At 43.3% G+C, this 12304-nt stretch overlaps 1 protein-coding gene across 1 annotated transcript; it reads left to right on the top strand.

The window, feature by feature from the left end:
* Positions 1-757: 757 nt before the first annotated feature.
* NDUFB7 (NADH:ubiquinone oxidoreductase subunit B7) lies at positions 758-11914 on the top strand. Its single transcript, XM_085654316.1, has 3 exons — positions 758-966; positions 11226-11394; positions 11730-11914. Exons 1-3 carry the CDS (start codon positions 858-860, stop codon positions 11824-11826), a joined length of 375 nt encoding a protein of 124 aa, XP_085510442.1. The 5' UTR covers positions 758-857; the 3' UTR covers positions 11827-11914.
* The last annotated feature ends 390 nt before the right edge of the window (positions 11915-12304 follow it).

Below are 12304 nucleotides of genomic sequence, written 5' to 3'. Positions count from 1 at the left end.
CAGCAGACAAGAGTGAAAGCCTTGTCAATTAATAGAGGAAATTTGATTCTTATTGCTTTTTGCCAACTTTTATTTAACAAAGGAGCCGAGCAGGCATATTGATGTTGTGCGCTCTAGAACCATTGTGGTTCTGGGCGGACTTTGGAGAGGAAACACTTGATATGCAGGGAGGTGTTGTGGTGTGGTTAATGTGGCGTATGAGATGCACAGTGTGTGTGTATATGCTGAGGAATAAAGAAGCATTTGACTACTGCTCTCGTGTGGCGTATTTTCATTTGCATGCTCCAGGGCTGGGGAAGACCCTACAAAGTGAAGTAATAACTGTGAAGTAATATTTGAAAGTTGGTCCCCCTATTTTCAACATATGGCAAAACCTAATGGCTAAGTAAAAGATTTTGAATCATACAATGTTTTTGTGAACCTAGCGTGAACTTGACTTGAATATAAATGCATTCCTCAGACATACTATGTATACTTAAAAAAATAATATAATACAAATTAAAGTGTAAGGAAGAAAATGCATTTTCTCGAAATTACTTCGAAAAATGTGTTGTGCTTATATATAGGGTGTGTAGAAAAAATGATCTCGGCTTAAACCAGTGTTTCTTTACTCCCGTCCCGCTCTCCTTCAGGCAGCCAACTCTTGTGCTTGTACCTCTTTTGTTTCTACGAAGGCAGGACTAGTAGTGTACCTCTTCCAGGTCACGTGTGTTTGGCGGCCATGTTGTGTTTCTCTCTTTGCTTCGGTGATTGGGCCTTTCTTTGTTTCTACGACGCCGTTGGCGCACTGCTTCCAGGGCACGGCTGTAGGTGACCTCCTGTCAGGGGAGGCAGAGGCTATTCTGCTATTCGCAGCTATGGGGGCGCACCTTGCTCGCCGGTACTTGGGGTACCCGGAACCCGACCCTTTGAGCATACCGACCTTCAGTCCCGAGTTGGGTTACCCGGAGGAGCGCAAGGAGCGAGGTCGGCGGGCAGGGTCAAAAGTTGGGAGCATGTTGAATGCGCGGGGAGATGGGGGGCGGCGGCTTAAAGGTTAGGCTGTAAGCAAGCACTTAGGAATAGTATCGGGGTTTGAAAGACACCAGATATTGAGGAGTAATTGCCTGGAATATTGGTAGCTAACAGATAACTTATGTGTGACATTTCCATGGTGATACTCAACTGCCAAATGTGTGGCACTTTCGAGTAAGACCAAGGAATGAAGTGCATGAAAAACAATACAGAAATGACACCCTTTTGGCCATTGAGAAGGTCTGAAATATTTAGAAAAACGTCCCCTGAAATGTAAGGGTAATATACTGATAACCGTTCAGGGCACCAACATCACATATTAGGAGCAGGCCCGGCTCCAGGAATATTTGTTGGGTGGGCCAAGCAAGGGTGCATTTGGGTGGGCCACTGCGGGCCCAATTTGTCACTTATTGTGGTAGCCTACAAGCCCTAGATTACATTATATTTACTTGCAAACAGTCACCAGTATGCAACGGATCAATTCTGTTTGTACACAGAGCATGTGGAGAGTTATTTGAAGGTAAGAGCGATGTCTGGATGTAAGTGCAAACCCTCAAATTCCAACAGACCAGGTTTCAGTACAAGTACTTCCAGGCCCGATTATCCACTTTTCGACCATCCCTCTCCTGTGTACCTTATCTCACAGCTGACCTTCGGGCCCCAGCCCCATATTAGCCACCATCCAGCTCTACTTCATTATTCCCGTAAAAAACATTAGTAAAATCACCTTCATACCTAAAACATTGAATATAGCAGTAAATATAATTAGCAGACACTTTAAAATATGTTCCACAGTTGCCCTAATGACCTGATTGCTAATTAAATAAAAACAGAAAGGCAATGACAGGGACCGTTTTATCGCTAGAGTGAAAGCCTTTTTTGGCGCCTCACCAATGAACTTTTTCTCCCCAGATACCATTACTACCACTCTCCAACAGTACCCTTCATGTCTCTGTAGCCTTCTCTCATATAAATTTCATTTGTTGTATAGCGCTACTCATATCAGTGTAGGGTGTCACAGTACTTTACATCACACACACATTATACAGAGACAAAAAATCATACAAGTATGTAATTTCGTCTATAGGGAATGACACATGAGCCAATGAGGATTACAAGGTGTAGGAATCACATGTCATCCATACTGGTGGGCAGTATATTTTAAGAGGCTTTGGGCTGGGGAAGCACAAACTCAGGATTTAAAGCATACTCCAGTGGTTGGGGGTTGGTTTTACTAATAAAAATGTATATCGACCCAAACTCTTTTTAGCAACATTAAAATAATGAAAGACTTGGGAATTTCTAACTTTATAGTAACACAAAAAAAGTGGAGTTCTAACTACCATTCATGTTTGTATGCAGCTCTTTGATGACAGTTCATAGGCCACTGTCCTATTTTAGGATTGCAACTTCTGATCTGCAAGTAACACAAAAATCTCTGTGACAAAGGCAGTAACCCACTGAGCTATCCAAATAAAATACAGCCTATCTGCATTTCAAAACTACCAACAGGCAAAGGACTACTCTCATTAATCACCAGTTCTCTGGACATGTTTTATTGTTGCCTTGCATCCATGGCCATAATGATTTGCCCTGCAGGGCCTATGCAGATTTTTAAAATAAAAACGAACAGTAACACATTCTCTTACCTACTTCTTGTGTCACAGTCTGATCTGATAAGCAGCTGCAGGAGTCAGGAAAGGTGAATCAGAATAAACAAACTTCTTTTCTCAAATTCTGAACAGAAATGGAAATATCCACGCAGCAGCACAGGACCGTAGGCAAAAGTTACTCGGTGTCAAATAAAGAATTTGTTCCCTTCTCCATGCCCCTATCGTTCTTGCACGACACAGCCCACCTGAGCCCAGGCCCAATAACGCATCTCCCAGAATATGAAGAAAAACAACGTTCGGAGGAACGTTTTAACCCCTTCAGTGCCCATGACGAGATGGTCTCGTCATGGAGCGCGGTTGCGCTGTGCCCATGACGAGATTATCTCGTCATGAAACCCGCCCGCTAATGCAACGCCCGGCACAGGGCGGGGCACTGAAGAGGTTAAATTAAAGTGCCCATTTTCTATTGGCCATCATATCCTCACTGCGAGGGCCAAGGCTCATGTTTGGGTGGGCCAGGCTCATGTTTGGGTGTGCCTGGCCCACCCGCTAGAACCGGGCCTGATTAGGAGTCAGAAATGTAATAGGAATAGTGCTTAACGTTTGCAAATGGCTGCAAGGGAAGCTTGTCTATGGGATACTATTGTGGACAGCTGCAGGTAGGGTCCGGTGCTTAATTTGTAAGAAAAAAAAATAAGTGAGGGTGCCCAAAACATTCTAAGGATGTGGTCACCCACCTATCCCACAGACTGGCCATTTCTCCCATTGGTTTCCTCCACTGGCTCAACACCCAATCCACTGACAGTCCACTACCTCAACTGGCGCTAATGAAAGCCAAGTATAATACCTACATGAACCTTCCTCAAGGAGGGTTTTAAGGGGCACCATTTCCCTACATGCCACATGAACCAGTAGGTTGCTGTCAAAATCCATGCTCAATTATAAATAGTGAAATTTCTAAGGCTGATCAAAAATATACTTTTAAACTGCATTGAAATTGTGAACCGCTGATAGTTTGCTCAGTGTGACTTCCCCATCCCTCGATCTCTAGTTATGCTTTGGCATTGGATAAACGCAGTTGGGAAAAAATACTTGAAAGTGAATGGATGGCTTCAGTCACACAGTAGAAATTGGTAGTGCAAAAATATGGTAAAGAAAACAGAGAAGGCATGCGTATGAGGACTAGAGGTGGGTGTAAGTTACTGAAGGATAAAGCTAGATGCCTGGCTCTGACTCGGCTTGAGATCCACTTACACCCCCAAACCCAAAACGAGCCAAGCCTTCATGAGGCCTCATTTTCCACTGCAGCGGAAGTCCTGCCTTGCATTGTGCTGGAAGATTTTTACAGATTGAAGAGATATTTAAGACATTGTAGTACTGTGAAAGCACTTTTTATGCAAGTGATGTTTTGAGTTTGCTGTGAAAGAAGCAGATTGTTACCTATAAGCACTTTCACTGCACTATAGGGGGTCTTGACATCTTACCCATCCCCCCACACACACAGACTGATAAAAATGCGGACAGCCTGTTCGATATAACTCCTTGTGAGTCTGTCTGCAGCTAAGCGCTGCAATAGTCTGAAGGTGATGTGAAGATGTGCTACTCCTTTGCATGCCAGAGACCTTTTGTTCTTCTAATAAGCGTAATTGCCTTCACTCAGGTGTTGAGCCTCTATTAAAATCGTTTTTTTGCAAAATTAGGGAAAGCTAGTAATAACGGCATTAAAAAAGTACACTAAATTCGTGTGTAGACTCTATTATTTGAAAAATATTAAATAAAATAAGTTTAATAAATACCCAGATTGAAATTTTTAAGCCTTTTTCATAAATTATTCGATATGTGTTGCATAGCCCTTCTCTGTGTATTCCAATATATATATATATATATATATATATATAATTTTTTTTATCTACCGTCAATATGTGCTTACCTTTCGTTTCCTGTTCATTCCACCTTTTAGAGGTGGGCGAGCCAGTAAATTAATAGGGAGAGCTGAGCGAAGAGTCTGGCATTGCTCTAAGAGTCTGAGCCAGCATCATAGGCCAAATCATATATATTAAAGACTTTTCAAAAGTGAAAAATACTGTATTTCTTTGTAATGGGACACAATTCAGTTGCATTGAGAAGAGCATGTAGCGCATCATGAGCTAGGTGGGGAGCACATGCTGTACCTAGCCATGCCCGACTGCCAAGAAAGCGAAACTTCATGTCTGCCGGCAGTGCCTCTTCCTCTGGCCTGCAGCTGCCCAGCCAAGCGTGTTGAATGAGCCCCAGTGCAGGGTGAGGCACTGACTCTCTAGAGCATCTAGTCTACACTTGAGTCCGTCCACTCCCACTGGTCCAGTCCAGCAGCAGCACCCTGCAACAGAGGGCCAAGTGGCTGTCCCTGACATACAGAAGCTGAGTATTAGTGAAAAGCACAAGTGTGCAGAGGTGCACGGGCTTCAGTAGTTCCCCCAGCTAATCTGTTGTGTATTCTTCATTATGGAAAAAGCGCACATATGTGCCCTTGCTCGCCACAGACGGTCACATTGGCAACAATAGTGAGGAAGTCCATCAAGGCTTTTATTAGTGAAGACAAGTATACTGGTGAAGGTACACATGGTTTACTGACTCGACCCCTTCATTCCCTTCACAAATACCTATTTTGGACCAGACTGCAGGTTTTGATTTCAGCTGAGCTCTCAGTTTAAGGCGCACACCTTGGGCCGTGAGCATCGTTTTATATGAAATACATTGCATTTGCTGACAGAGTAAAAGGGTAACTTAAGCCTTTGAAACTTAATTGATAAATATCCGTATCCACCAGGCATACTGTCAATTAACCACTTATTGCCACAGAACCTGGTCTATTAGGTATGTTTTGGCCATCGAATTAGAATATTTGACAACTGATGTCTTACTTTACCTCTGCACAAATCTGCTGAAAATAAATGCTGTATTCTAAAGCTGAGTGGAGGTTCACAATACAGTGACATTTCCCCAGCATTGACAGTCTCGTCGCCTTGCAATCAAAATCACTACTACCCTAGTTATGGATTAATTGGTAATGTAACCATACGGGTAGGTTACTGAATGACAATTTTAGAATGTAAAAGGTAATGGAGTGACTTGACTGAAGTGTGGCAGGTAACGGATATTGGGGGATCAGGCCTCGAGAAATCTACTCGCCCACTCGCTCTGGCAAGAGGCGAGCTAAAGGAGCTGCTAGCCCGGTTTTGCAAGAGAGCTCAAGCTGGCAAAAAACAGGTGTTCTGTTCATTCACAAAACAAGCATTTGCAATGCAATAGGTCTCGCATTTACGCAAGTTTGAGCTATTGGCATTGTAAATAACAATGCCTTTTATTTTTGTTTTTAAAACATAAATAAAAGGCATTGTCATTTACAATGCCAATAGCTTGAACTCGTGTAAATGCGAGACCTATTGCATTGCAAATGCTTGTTTCACCATGTGTCCTGGCAGATTTCACAACATTTAACACGTTCGGTTTTCAGGCGACTAAACACAGGAGGCAAGTTTCCATGTGTTCCGATACTTAATTGGTTAGCTGCCCTTAACAGAAAACTAATTAGTACAGATGATGCTATGAGCATATGACGACCCCTTAATGCCTCATTGCCTGTATTTTCTGTGTTTATTGCACTGTTAATTAATCATTTCCATCTCCGGCCATGAATGCAAATGGTAGTCCTATTTCTAGGTTTGTGGAAAGTCTCTATTTTTGTTTTTAAAAAAAATCTATTCGCCCTCGAAGTGCCTGCCGTTGGTAGCAGTTTTGCTTTCTTCATTATCACAGTATTCAAGTCCTGGGTGCTTGGGCACTAGTAACAAAAAAAACATCAACAATAAAATAAATAAATAGCCGTTACTTGCTAAAAGTGCTACTGCTGCGCCTGGCAGAGACAGTTGTCCGCTTTTGCGAAATTGTGCTCTATGGTGAGGCATCATTTAGAAAACAAGAATCCTAAAACATGATAAATCATGACCAGAGATGTTAATCTTTAAAACGTGGCACTTTAGGTGTCATTTTAACTAAATTCGGGTAATTGTGGTCTATTTTACCCCCCAAAATAGTGTTCTGTTTAAAATAATATCAATGCTGTATAGGGGGTTTGAAAAGCGCCATTTTAAATGTGACGAAAAGGACAATGTAACTCAGAGAAAATGACGCGGTTAAAATACACAACCCAGCGAGACACATATGCACATGTTCATTCAACTGAGTGCATGTAAATACAGGGTCATGTGATAACTGAATAACCTGGGCGGCATGCTACATAAAATACGGTTGGGGTGTAAACGTCCTCTAGCAGGAAACCTCACCCTATGGCTTAACTCATTTCACACTGCACAAAACTATCCAGTAGGATCACTCTCTTTGCATCAACACATGCCGCCGACATGCGGGGAGATAGTCACATGCATTTAAAGTATTAAAAGCAAGGCCCTCGTAACGCCAATCATGCACGCGCCACACAGGGTCTGTTCTCGCCAATCCCCGAGGGTACTCAGCTCGCATGGTATTGAGAGCTCGTGGTAAACAAATCTGCTACAGGCCGCCTGGCAGCAGCGCAACATGCCCTCAGTCTCTCCAAAACGGAGCCCCAGACCGCCGCCCCAAACTCTCAAAGTCGACTACAGTCTAGTAACCCAAGAAGCAGAGTGGGAAGAGCGTGTCACCCAAGCAATGAAAACCACTTAACATCAAAACCTGACAGCAACCAGATACTGACCACAGGCGCCATTGCGACTCAATTACGACCGAAAGGAAGAAAGCAGAGCGCTCATGTGCAAAGTACTTCCGTATGCAGGCAGCATATATCAACCTGGAACTGATCATGGTGTCCGGGGATCGATTATTCAAGTCGTGAAACGGGACAGTTTTGATAGGCTCATGGATCTTTGTAACACTTTGCGCTCAGCACACAATTGTGTATCAGTGCTATTTTTTTATACTAACAAGCCTCGGGTAGTGCTGAGACTGGCACTGCACGGGCACACACATGGAGCAGTGCACAGACAGGGACCCGCACACCGAGCCGTACAACGCGCTGTGGTCCAGCAGCCCTTCTGCTTCATGATGGACATCCCTGTTTCTCCCAGCAGTCATCCCAGCCTCGGAGCCCACACAAAACATTCACCTACAGCCAGCAAGGCCAGCCCGGAGGAGAGACCGACGGAGAGCCGGCTGGAGAGACGAAGGCAGAGCCCAGTGAAGGAGGGAAGGTGGCCGCACACAACGACTGGGCAGAGCTGCTGCCTCCTCGAGCTGTGGCGAGGAACCGGTCCGCCCCCTCCTCAGAACCAGCACGGGCAGAGCTGCCAATCACTGGGACGTCACCGCACGGTGCCAGCCTCCGTAGGGGGAGGGCAGGGGAGCTGCGGCTGTCCGTGAGCAGTACGTAGCAATAGTTCGGTTAAATAAAAAGAACAACCTGTGGCGCGAGATTCTCCTCGCGCTAAGTAGGGGGCAGGGGAAGCCAAAGGAAAGCAGATTGATCTCCACGCGCTGCTGGTGCACGCGAACGCGCACCATGTGGCTTGTAAGGCGGGCGCTGCTGAAGAGCGTGCCTGCCTTACAAGCCACATGGTGCTTTAAAAAGAAAGTTCCCTAAGCGCCCTGCAGAGCGTTGCTGCGGACAAAAACTGTAGTTAGGCGCTGCTGCTTCCGAACTATACAGAAGTTAGGTATGCTATCAACAGCCAACAGAAAGCAAGCTTACAACAGCAATGCCACTGTTAAATCAATGGCAAGCGGCATGACAAATTACACTAAGTTTCAGCCAACATACAGATTACTTTATGTCTCGCTGAGATAGCGCATGCGCTGCCAAGGTGAGACCTAATGAATGAGCAAAAAGGATGCCTTTAAATCTTGTTTTTATCTTGTCACATTTGCTATGCGTTCAAAGACTGGTCAAATGTCATCTTATGTCTTCTTACAAATAGCTGCATATTTTATCCTGGAGATTAGTGTTTACTTTTCTTTCTCTGACTGTAAAGTTAGAGGATTGTGTAAAGTGAACTGTTCAACAATCCTTCTGGGCACACGTTTAAATAGCTTACAAATAAACTGTACCAAACCATTTTTTTTTTGTAATTCTGAAGTGAGATGGAAACCATGGTGTTAATAGGATCAAAACAAATACAATTTCTTTACTTGGTGATGTTTAGCATGAAAAAGCATTGGTGATGACACGATAAATATTTGCTGAAAGCCGACTTCCACGCATTATTGCGTGTACACTATATGTTTATCACTAAATCTGCATGTCAGAAGGACCGTTTATGGCCATTTCAATGGAAAATGTCTGTTTGTAAATGACCGTGCGCTACCACATCATGCTTCAATACAATATTTATTAAAAGTGAGAACTTTTAAATATGAACTTAGAAACATTGCTGCCCCTGCCCTGATGACAATGCTATTAGTGAATTTAGACTCTAGGCAAGTTAGGGGTCCTGTATGCCCTTAATGTGGGCTAGATTTTTATTGTACATGGAGGACAGCTTTAGTGTATAAAATCAAACCAGTTTGTGTTGTACAGCAGACATACTGAACTCACACATTTAAAGGCATTCTTGTATGTGATAGTCTAGGAACACAGTTTGAGGTGAGTTTATAGGTCAAGCGCATTAGTTAGATCGAGTAGATTATTGACGTGACTAGACCTGCATGTCTAGTAAATATTTTCAGAATTTTTTTTTTTTTTTAGATCTGGCGAGTAACTATGTGAATGTGTTGTAGATTATAGTGGATGTTAAGGAGTACCTGCAAGGAGGTGTGGCAATTAACGGATGCATGGAGATTTACTGTATGGCAAATCATAGAAGATGTAAAAGGGTCTATTTGGAACAAATCAAGACTGAGGGTTTAATGCAGGCATGTCCAACACTGACTCAGAATGGCTAAATCAATGCCAGATTGTTCAGGATATCCATATAAGATGAACCCACGTACAATGAATCTAAATAGGAATTATTTACATAGTGATTATCCTGAAAATCTGTCATGGACCTGGATTTACCACTCCTGAAATAACTGGTCTTAAGGCATTAACTGCATGGACGTACGGTAGATCCTAGGGGTTTAACGGATCACATGTGAGTCATTTCATATAGATGGGGGAGTCCACAGGTTAAGGGGTAGTACAAATCTGCATGGAGATATGACAGGCCAGCAGATGTAATGGAGCCCACATAATAATTTGAATAGGGCGATGGAGTTGATCCTACGTTATTACTGTACCGGAATTACCACTGTAGATTGACCACAAACCTGGGCAGGTATCAGATCCTTAAGGTGATGATTTATTTTCCCCCAAAATGTAATTCGGTCCTCAGAATGTAGAAAGTAACACTTTCTACATAGATGTTTAACATCTCGTTCTCTCTCTGTCTTATGTTCTTACTAACCCTGTTAGAAGCACTAAAGTCCTCCGAGGTGAGCTGCCGGCTGCACGCCTGTCTGAAACGGTATGGTGCCAGTATCTCACATCCAAAGACGAGCCACCAGTATCCTTGCAGTCCGCAAACACTACACAGCATGGCAGCATTCCCTGTGGCTAATATGATTATATTGCCTTCTTGAACAAGTGAATATGGAAACTACTGCTACCTGCATTTATTGAACCGGTTACTGGCAAGAAGCGATAGTAAGGATCTAGTTGTGACGGGCATTACATTGCAATCCCTGTGCAAAGAGATGTTTGCAGTAGGGGTCGAATTTAGGAGTTGTGCATCCATGATGAATTTCTGCACATTTAACATGCCGTAATATATGCGTCGTGGGGGAGGGAAATCACCCAGTAATTTCTGGGGTATGCAAAGTTTGATCCGGTAAGCACCAGAAATCAGCATGTTACCCCAGGAAATACAAAAAAAAACGTGAAATAGGTGAGGATAATCACATCAAATACATTTCCGGCCTGGGAATTTCGGGGTTTTTTGGGCATGAGAAAGTCTATCCCTGTAGGGTCTTCGTGGCCCCAAATGGTAGTAACTTCTCTACTGTGGCAAACAGCCATTCTTTATTTGCAGTCCAAAGGCATAAATATAGTATTTATTTGACAGACGCAATTGTTGCTTTGGAAAGAAAAGCAACCAAACCTAGATGTGATTGTCTGACCGGTCACTAGGAGAATGTGTTTAGAGCACCTTTGACATTAGAGGGGCCCGTTTAAAACCACAAAGGGAAGTAATTGTAAAAACGTAGGCTGTTTTTTCACAGAACAGACCACATTAGTTCTGCAAGGTCCATCTACAGATGAGCAGTGGTCTGGTGTGTCTCGAGCAGGAAATCATGAATATATGTGGTCTGTAGAGGAGCCATTGTAGCTGATGACCGCTCTCAAGAGTTAAAGGTACCATGATGTTGCCCTAGGCTTGTGTAGACACGTCTTTATGCCAGTCTTCTCTTTAGGATGGGCTATACTTTTCACCACTGTAATAGTAGATGTGTAGATTTTGGTGGACAGAAAATTAACTGTACTTAAGAGAACAACTGGAAATGGCAAGATGGCTACAATTCTACATGTAAGCTGAAGTTGGTGCATTGCTGTTTACAATGCTCGTTTGTTCTTCCTATCTCTAACAGTGATGATAGCTACCCAGGCAGAGATGGATGCTGCCCAGCTCCCCTTAGAGCAGCGAGATTACTGTGCCCACCACCTAATCAAGTTAATGAAGTGCAAGAGAGACAGCTGGCCAAACTTTCTAGCATGCAAACACGAGCGGCATGCTTGGGATTATTGCGAGCACCAAGAGTAAGTGACCTTCTTTCTTCATCCTGAGCTTCTTGGTGATCTCGGATTGTCTCCATAAATAACGGGTGTAGCTGTTGAGGAACGGGGTTGGATGGCCACTCTGGTGTTTACTGATGGCCAAATGAGTTGTGTGTGGATGGGGTATGTTGTACAAAATGATATAGCTGAATTTGACAGATTCTGAGGTATATTTGTACATCTATACTGCCCTATTTAAATCCAACCTTTCTCCCACTATGAAGTCAGTGGAGCGCACAGAGACTGCGGAATTACTTGTCCTTTTGGTAGTTCACCCGTGGAAACTGTGCTTACCCACTTCTTGTTCATTGTTTTAGCTATGTCATGCGGATGAAGGAGTATGAACGGGAACGAAGGCTACTAATGAGGAAGAAGAGGCTCGAGGATAAGGCAGCTGAAGCACTGGGAGCGTGAGGAGCTGCACAAACCTATCTCATTAAGTGTGACTACTCTTCAACTCGTATAATTACATTTATTTCAAATTAAACCACATTAGCCTCTCCGTTGCTGCATCGTGGTGATTTTTTCAGCCTGAATTATTGGTGTGGATGAAGAGATGTAGCATCACTTGCTGCACATTGATATAAAGATTAGTTGCCTTTAATAGTAGTTCACTGTCATGTATACTATTCAAATTCATCTGTATGAGCTCAAATGACTGGACTCCTGGAACTCTCAGCTCCAATTTTAACCAATGTTAGGTTTTATGTCAAACTAGCACCTCTGAAAACACAAATATTCAGGGTACATATGACTATGGTGAGAATGTCTGCACTAGAAAAGTAGTGTTATGCAACATTCACCTTTTTCTAACTTTAGTGGTCTACCGGTCCAAATATTTAGAGTAGGTGACAAAGTACTACACCAACTAAATTTTCAAAGGATACTTATT

The sequence above is a fragment of the Triturus cristatus genome, chromosome 4_1, assembly GCF_964204655.1.
Source record: "Triturus cristatus chromosome 4_1, aTriCri1.1, whole genome shotgun sequence".
In the NCBI taxonomy this organism is placed as follows: domain Eukaryota; kingdom Metazoa; phylum Chordata; class Amphibia; order Caudata; family Salamandridae; genus Triturus; species Triturus cristatus.
The sequence above is the reverse complement of the archived record's forward strand: the minus strand, read 5'-3'. Positions and strand labels throughout refer to the sequence as shown.